This window comes from Bombus flavifrons, chromosome 3 (genome assembly GCF_040668555.2).
Source record: "Bombus flavifrons isolate JBK064 chromosome 3, iyBomFlav1_principal, whole genome shotgun sequence".
NCBI lineage: Eukaryota > Metazoa > Arthropoda > Insecta > Hymenoptera > Apidae > Bombus > Bombus flavifrons.
Genome location: NC_138444.1, coordinates 4,224,477 through 4,233,201, shown reverse-complemented (window position 1 = coordinate 4,233,201; position 8,725 = coordinate 4,224,477). Strand labels below are relative to the sequence as shown.

General features: G+C 44.4%; 2 protein-coding genes across 2 annotated transcripts; both read left to right on the top strand.

Annotated features, from left to right (window-relative positions):
* Positions 1–2,848: 2,848 nt before the first annotated feature.
* LOC138178014 (uncharacterized) lies at positions 2,849–4,231 on the top strand. The gene has a single exon (XM_069109418.1). The coding sequence runs from the start codon at positions 2,849–2,851 to the stop codon at positions 4,229–4,231; it is 1,383 nt and encodes a 460-aa protein (XP_068965519.1).
* A 471-nt stretch (positions 4,232–4,702) lies between these two features.
* On the top strand, positions 4,703–8,173 carry LOC138178013 (uncharacterized). Its single transcript, XM_069109417.1, has one exon. The coding sequence runs from the start codon at positions 4,703–4,705 to the stop codon at positions 8,171–8,173; it is 3,471 nt and encodes a 1,156-aa protein (XP_068965518.1).
* Positions 8,174–8,725: the final 552 nt, after the last annotated feature.

Sequence of the window (8,725 nt, the reverse complement as noted above, 5' to 3'; positions counted from 1 at the left end):
ATTACGTTATGACGCATAACGTTATATGGTATTACCATATAACGTATAACGTTATATAATATTACGTTATATAGTATTACGTTATATCGTATAACGTTATATAGTATTACGTTATAACGTATAGCGTTATATAGTATCACGTTATAAAGTATAACGTTATATAGTATTACGTTATAACGTATAACGTCATATAGTATTACGTTATGACGTATAACGTTATATAGTGTTACCATATAACGTATAACGTTACATAGTATAACGTTATATAGTATAACCACATAACGTATAACGTTATATAGCATTACGTTATAACGTATAACGTTATATAGTATTACGTTATAACGTATAACGCTATATAGTAATACCATAAAACGTATAACGTTATATAGTATTACGTTATAACGTATAAGGTTATATAGTATTACCATATAACGTATAGCGTCATATAGTATTACGTTATAACGTATAACGTTATATAGTATTACGTTATAACGTATAACGTAATATAGTATTACGTTATGACGTCTAACGTTATATAGTGTTACCATATAACGTATAACGTTACATAGTATTACGTTATAACGTATAACGTTATATAGTATTACGTTATAACGTATAGCGTTATATAGTATCACGTTATAAAGTATAACGTTATATAGTATTACGTTATAACGTATAACGTTATATAGTATTACCATATAACGTATAACGTTATATAGTATTACCATATAACGTATAACGTTATATAATATTACCATATAACGTATAACGTTATATAGTATTACGTTATAACGTATAACGTAATATAGTATTACGTTATGACGTATAACGTTACATAGTGTTACCATATAACGTATAACGTTACATAGTATTACGTTATAACGTATAACGTTATATAGTATTACGTTATAACGTATAACGTTATATAGTATTACGTTATAACGTATAACGTTATATAGTATTGCGTTATAGCGTATAACGTTATATAGTATTACGTTATGACCTATAACGTTATATGGTATTACCATATAACATATAACGTTATATAATATTACGTTATAACGTATAACGTTATATAGTATTACGTTATAACGTATAGCGTTATATAGTATTACGTTATGACGTATAACGTTATATAGTGTTACCATATAACGTATAACGTTATATAGTATTAAGTTATAACGTATAACGTTATATAGTATTACGTTATAACGTATAACGTTATATAGTAATACCATATAACGTATAACGTTACATAGTATTACGTTATAACGTATAACGTTACATAGTGTTACCATATAACGTATAACGTTACATAGTATTACGTGATAACGTATAACGTTATATAGTATTACGTTATAACGTATAACGTTATATAGTATTACGTTATAACGTATAACGTTATATAGTATTACGTTATGACGTATAACGTTATATAGTATTACCATATAACGTATAACGTTATATAGTATTACCATATAACGTATAACGTTATATAGTAATACCATATAACGTATAACGTTACATAGTATTACGTTATAACGTATAACGTTACATAGTGTTACCATATAACGTATAACGTTACATAGTATTACGTTATAACGTATAACGTTATATAGTATTGCGTTATAACGTATAACGTTATATAGTATTACGTTATAATGTATAACGTTTTATAGTATTACGTTATGACGTATAACGTTATATAGTATTACCATATAACGTATAACGTTATATAGTATTAAGTTATAACGTATAACGTTATATAGTATTACCATATAACGTATAACGTTATATAGTATTACCATATAACGTATAACGTTATATAATATTACCATATAACGTATAACGTTATATAGTATTACGTTATAACGTATAACGTAATATAGTATTACGTTATGACGTATAACGTTACATAGTGTTACCATATAACGTATAACGTTACATAGTAATACGTTATAACGTATAACGTTATATAGTATTGTTACGCCGGGCGTCACTCTACCTATACCAGGCCACACACCGCGGGCAAGATGGTCACCAGATGTCCGCTCGTCCTTACTGCGTACCCTCAATATTCTCAAGTACCCTCCATAAATCTCAGCAATTTCCTAGTCGAGGTCCTTCGAAACTAACAAAGATTCTTCCGTTGCATTGTTTCCCGAAGTTTATTGCTCGCCACGGGTTGACACGGGAAAGTTCTGTTTCTCACGTGTGAGGCCTCCCACCAACGACTTTATCTTGAGGGCGGTGAGCATCCTTCCTCACCCACCACCATAGCAAATAACCAATTAACAACGAAGCCTATTTCCCTCACTCTATTAGCCAAAATCGTCACCAACAAATCCGATGGTCCCGTGTGTTGGACACACCCATCCTTAGCTTTCCTCCGTCACAGCTTCATTGCCGAAGCTCACTGATTTTCTCTACTTCAAGCAGTCAACATCTTGTTAACCGAGTTTCCACCGTAGATCAGTCACTCATTTATCTTATACATACTCACCAGTGTAACTATCTTCTTTACAAAGTTGTTGGATTAAACTGTGATATATAACTTGTTATATCAGTGTCATATTCAATTAAACTACCTCTATTATCCTAAACGAAATAGGGGATCGATCATTTCGTGGCGTCGATTATCTAATCGTAACGGGAATTTACGACTCCCGTTGACGTGCTTCTTCGCGATCGGGTCTCTCCGCGAGTGGTCGAAACATTTGGTCCTTCGAGCCGGATTCGTGCCAACGAAAAGTGAATCTACAAGTGATCACACAGTGCCACGTGTCCACATTGAATCCAGCAACAAAGAGAAGGTTCTACATACGTAAGTCGGTCTACATCGCTAAGCATGCCGACCCCAGCAAAGCTCAATTCCATGCGACAAAGACGCACCAATTGCATCGGCAACATCAAGACCATGGAAAGCGACATTGAGCAGTATAAGCAAGCTGAAGAGCTTGACGTGTGCCTTCTGAAGAAATATCAAACCCAACTCGAGGAAGAATGGAAACGGTTCCGACTCGCCCACGACGAGTTGAACGAACATGGCGAAGAAGATGTAGCGGTGGAAAGAGAAGCGTTACGCATCTACGTAGCCCTGGGAGCTCGCTTGGAAAGACTGATACTGGCTGAGCAGCCATCGACCCAGTCGACTCCTGTAAGTACCCCCAGTGGGGATTCATACACGACCTCGAACACAGTTGCGATTAAGTTGCCAGATCTTCGGCTTCCTACCTTTGATGGAAGCTTAGATAAATGGAGCACATTCTATGACACCTTTTTGTCCACAATAGATCAAAATCCTAGTCTCACAGACATACAAAAATTCCATTACCTGCAGTCCGCCGTGCAGGGAGAAGCGGCGGATTGTTTGCACGCATTACCCCTTAACAATATGAATTACAGTGAGGCTATGGCCGTCCTCAAGGAGAGTTTCGCATCTCCACGATATGTCGCATTCAGTCACGGCATGGCAATAATTGATTACCCAAAATTAAACAATGAATCTCCAAGGGAATTAAAGCGCTTAGTCCACACTATTAAACAACATATCTATGCTTTGAATAAGTTAGGACAGTCCAGTCCCGATACCAGTGCTATTATTAACTGCCTCATTCTTTCGAAATTACCATTAAGTATCCAAAAACAATGGCAGATGGCGCTGCCTAACAAGGAAGTGCCTTCGTATAGTCACTTATTGGACTTCCTCGAGAAGTTAGCACAAAGCTCCAAACCGATTACCACGGCTCGGCAATCAGGAGTTTCATCGGAACAAACCATTCCGGTTCGTCAACGTGCACCACGAGGGCAAGTGTTTACAACGACTCAGGTTACTCCGGCATGCCCTACCTGCCAAGGACAACACCCCGTCTGGCGATGTGATTCTTTCAAGGCCAAAACCGCAAGCAAACGCTTGAAGGACGCTACAAGGGCGTCTTTATGCTTGAACTGCCTGAAGACGGGGCACACAGCGCGTGATTGCCACGCCAGCTCATGTCGGACGTGCGGAGGTCGACACCACACGATGCTACATCAAGAAACACAGCCATCGAGGTCGAATTCCTCCACCTCGAGCCGAAGTCCTTCCTCGTCAAGCAGGAGAACAACATCACCCCCGTCACCTACAAATACGAGGAGAACCTCGAACAAGCATAAGTCAGGGACAACCCAGACGAACTCGCCCCCTATTCCACCCGACAGCCCGAGACGTACACGTACCCACAGACAATGACGCCAAAAATCCAAAGCTCCGACAAGGACTGAGAATACCAGGCCAGCAGTCTCCGAGGGATTGTGCAACGATATCGTGATTACAGCACAAGTCCACATGCTAACCAACAACCAACAACCGATCCAGTGCCGTGCGCTCCTCGACACCGGATCCAGCATGAACTTCATCACAGAAGGGCTTGCAAATACCCTCGGAATAAGGCAAAGGAGGTGTTCGGTCCCAATTGGAGTCCTCGACACATTGACGACCACGGCTCGGCGATTCATAAGGGCAACGATTACCTCCATCGACGGTAAGTACGAACGCACATTGACGTTCCTCGTCATTCCAGCCATAACAAACCTGATCCCAAGTCAACTCATCGATCGCTCGGCGCTTGATATACCCAGAAATATCAAGCTCGCCGATCCCCGATTCCATGTGCCTTCCCCGATCGATATCCTACTAAGCTCGGGTGCAACCCTTTCGTCAATGTGCGTCGGACAAATCAATCTGACGCGACCAGATCAGCCGGACTTGCGTTTGCAAAAGACACGATTCGGTTGGGTAATCGGGGGGAGTCCAACCTCCCCGACCGCGACAAGTACCTTTCACGCATCCACGACGGCTCTGCAAGCAGACCTTGCGCGGTTCTGGGAAATCGACGAAGGACCGCCGATCAAACACATATCAGAAGCAGAGCGACTATGCGAAGAACATTTCAGAGCTCACACTCGACGCACCAGCGAAGGACGATACATCGTCGCTCTCCCGTTCAACGACCGGCTCCCGTCGCTTGGATCCTCCAAGGCGCTAGCGATGAAACGACTCGCATCCCTCAACCGCCGATTCCAACGCGACAGGCGTTTTGAAGCAGATTATCGAGCGGTACTACAAGACTACCTGGATAGGGGACACATGTCAAGAATCAGTCCCGAAGACACCGACGAAGGCGGGTATTATCTACCCCACCACGCCGTGATCAAGGCAGCAAGCGAAACTACTAAACTCCGCGTCGTGTTTGACGGATCCGCGGCGAGCAGTACCGGAGTATCATTAAACAATACACTCCATACAGGAAGCAAACTCCAAGAGGATCTATTCAATATCCTACTTAGATTCCGTATGCACCAGTATGTACTCACCGGGGACATCGAGAAGATGTATAGGCAATTCCTAGTGAGACCAGAGGATCGACGATATCAAAAAATCGTTTGGCGTAACGAGAACGGGGGACTCGAAACGTACCAACTTAACACCGTGACGTTCGGGCTATCGGCAGCTCCATACCTGGCCCTACGGTGTCTCAAGCAGTTGGCAGACGACGAAGGACATCGATTCCCACGAGCGTCATCGGCTTTGCGACGAGACTTCTACGTCGATGACGCCCTCACCGGAGCGGACACGAAGGAAGAGGTGCTATCCCTCAGAAGGGAATTAACCGAACTTCTGCAATCCGCCGGTTTGAATATTCGAGAATGGGCTTCTAACGACCAGAGCATCCTCCAAGGGCTATCCGAGCAAGATAAAAGCCGAAGGTTACGATTGGGTGAGTCACAAACTCTAAAAACACTCGGCATATTTTGGGATTCCAGGGACGATGCTATACTCTACTCGGTCGAAGCCAACGCCAAGACCTCTCGGGTTACAAAGCGATCAGTCAGCTCCGTGATCGCCAGAATTTACGACCCACTAGGATTACTCGCGCCAGTGATCGTACGAGCGAAGATGATACTTCAACGAATCTGGTCGTTGAAGGTCGACTGGGATGAGTCCCTCCCCGCGGACTTGCATTCCGAGTGGAACCGTTACTACACTCAACTACCACTGCTCAACGAGATTCGGTTCCCACGCAAGACCATAATCAAAACACCCAGCGAGATTGAGCTCCACGGCTTTTGTGACGCCAGCGAAAGGGCGTACGGAGCCTGTGTCTATCTGAGGTCTCTCGATCATTACGGAAACGTCCAGACACGACTACTTACAGCGAAATCGAAGGTGGCCCCGCTCAAAACACAGACCATTCCACGACTTGAACTGAGCGGCGCCCTTCTACTCACTTCACTAATGTCAGTCATACAGAAAGTATTACAGGTCAAGGTGAATCGCACGGTCTATTGGACGGATTCCACTATTGTTCTCCAGTGGATCAATTCGTCTCCGCATACATTGAAAACATTCGTCGCAAATCGCGTAGCTGAGATCCAGAACAAAACTAGCTTCACTGATTGGCGTCATGTCCCCACCAACGACAATCCTGCGGACCTAGTTTCTCGAGGACAATCACCAGAAGACTTTCTACAGCCTAACATTTGGCAAACTGGACCACGGTGGCTGCAGCAATCAGAAGAATGCTGGCCTATGTGGACGCCAACACCTTTGGCCAATTTACCAGAACTGAAGGCAGCAACCTGTCTCGCCATTACTCCTGTCAACAACAGTCTCTTAGACAGATTTTCATCGTGGCCAAGGCTAATCCGCATCGCTGCTCGCTGTCTTCGGTGGAAACAACCACAAGACCGATCGACACCATTAACCACCGAAGAACTACAGGTTTCCCATGACAGACTCATTCTGCTACTTCAACATACGTATTTTTCAGAAGAGATATCCACGCTCCAGAAGAATCGAGACATGCCGGTCAGCGGAAAACTTCAACGACTCAATCCATTTCTAGACAAGGCAGGAATATTGCGCGTCGGGGGCCGACTGAGTCAAGCACCAATGCCCTTCACACAAAAGCATCCAATCATCCTGCCCAAATCTCCGACTACTTCACTGATCATCGAACACGAGCATAAGGTTAGTCTCCATGCAGGTACACAAGCTACTTTATACGCAGTAAGACAGCGATACTGGCCCATCGACGGCAGAAGTCAAGTCTGGCGTACGGTCAAAAACTGCGTCCGCTGCGTTCGTGCTCATCCACCACAAGTCGACTACGTAATGGGTAACCTGCCGGAGGCTCGAGTCACTGAATCTCGACCATTCACTCACGTCGGCGTCGATTACTGTGGGCCATTTTACATTAAGGAGAAACGAGATCGTAACCGACGCCAGGTCAAGGTATATGTAGCTATCTTCATATGCCTAGCAGTCAAGGCGGTGCACATCGAGCTCGTCGGCGATCTCACGAGCGAATCCTTCATCGCCGCTCTTCGTCGATTCATCGCTCGGCGAGGGTTTTGTTCGACGATCCATTCTGACAATGGCTCAAACTTCATCGGCGCAAACAACGAGTTAAAAGAGCTCCACGAGTTGCTGAAATCGGAGGATCACAACGAGAGGGTAACTACGTTCCTAGCCAACAAACAAATCAAATGGCGCTTCATACCCCCTCATTCCCCGCATTTCGGTGGGTTGTGGGAAGCAGCGGTGAAGTCCTTCAAGCATCATTTCAGACGCGTCGTCGGTAATGAACTGCTTACCTTCGAGCAATTCAATACACTTGCCATCGAAATCGAAGCAGTTCTCAACTCCCGACCATTAACACCCATCTCCACTGATCCCAAAGATCTCCTCGTCCTCACTCCGGGTCACTTCCTCATCGGTGAGCCATTAATGAGTGTGCGTGAGCGAAATTTCAGGGACACTCCATTCAACCGGCTCTCCAGATGGCAGCATATCCAAAAAATTAAACAACATTTTTGGCAACGCTGGCATAAGGAGTATCTCAATCAGTTGAACAACCGCAGTAAGTGGACCAAGGGTGGACACAACATACAAGAAGGCACCATCGTCCTCCTCAGAGAAGACAACGTTCCACCGATGCACTGGCCCTTGGGCCGTGTAGTCAAGGTCCATCCCGGAACCGATGGCATAATACGTACAGCGACTGTGCAGACATCATCGAGCCTCCTGGACCGCGGCGTCAAACGCCTCGTTCCCCTGCCAAGTCAATCAGCGCGAGATGAGTCCGGACAATCACTGACAACGAAGGAGGTGGAGCACACACCCACCTAACCCGCATATCAAGTTTGATCGGTGCCCTCTCAACGGGGGGAGGATGTTACGCCGGGCGTCACTCTACCTATACCAGGCCACACACCGCGGGCAAGATGGTCACCAGATGTCCGCTCGTCCTTACTGCGTACCCTCAATATTCTCAAGTACCCTCCATAAATCTCAGCAATTTCCTAGTCGAGGTCCTTCGAAACTAACAAAGATTCTTCCGTTGCATTGTTTCCCGAAGTTTATTGCTCGCCACGGGTTGACACGGGAAAGTTCTGTTTCTCACGTGTGAGGCCTCCCACCAACGACTTTATCTTGAGGGCGGTGAGCATCCTTCCTCACCCACCACCATAGCAAATAACCAATTAACAACGAAGCCTATTTCCCTCACTCTATTAGCCAAAATCGTCACCAACAAATCCGATGGTCCCGTGTGTTGGACACACCCATCCTTAGCTTTCCTCCGTCACAGCTTCATTGCCGAAGCTCACTGATTTTCTCTACTTCAAGCAGTCAACATCTTGTTAACCGAGTTTCCACCGTAGATCAGTCACTCATTTATCT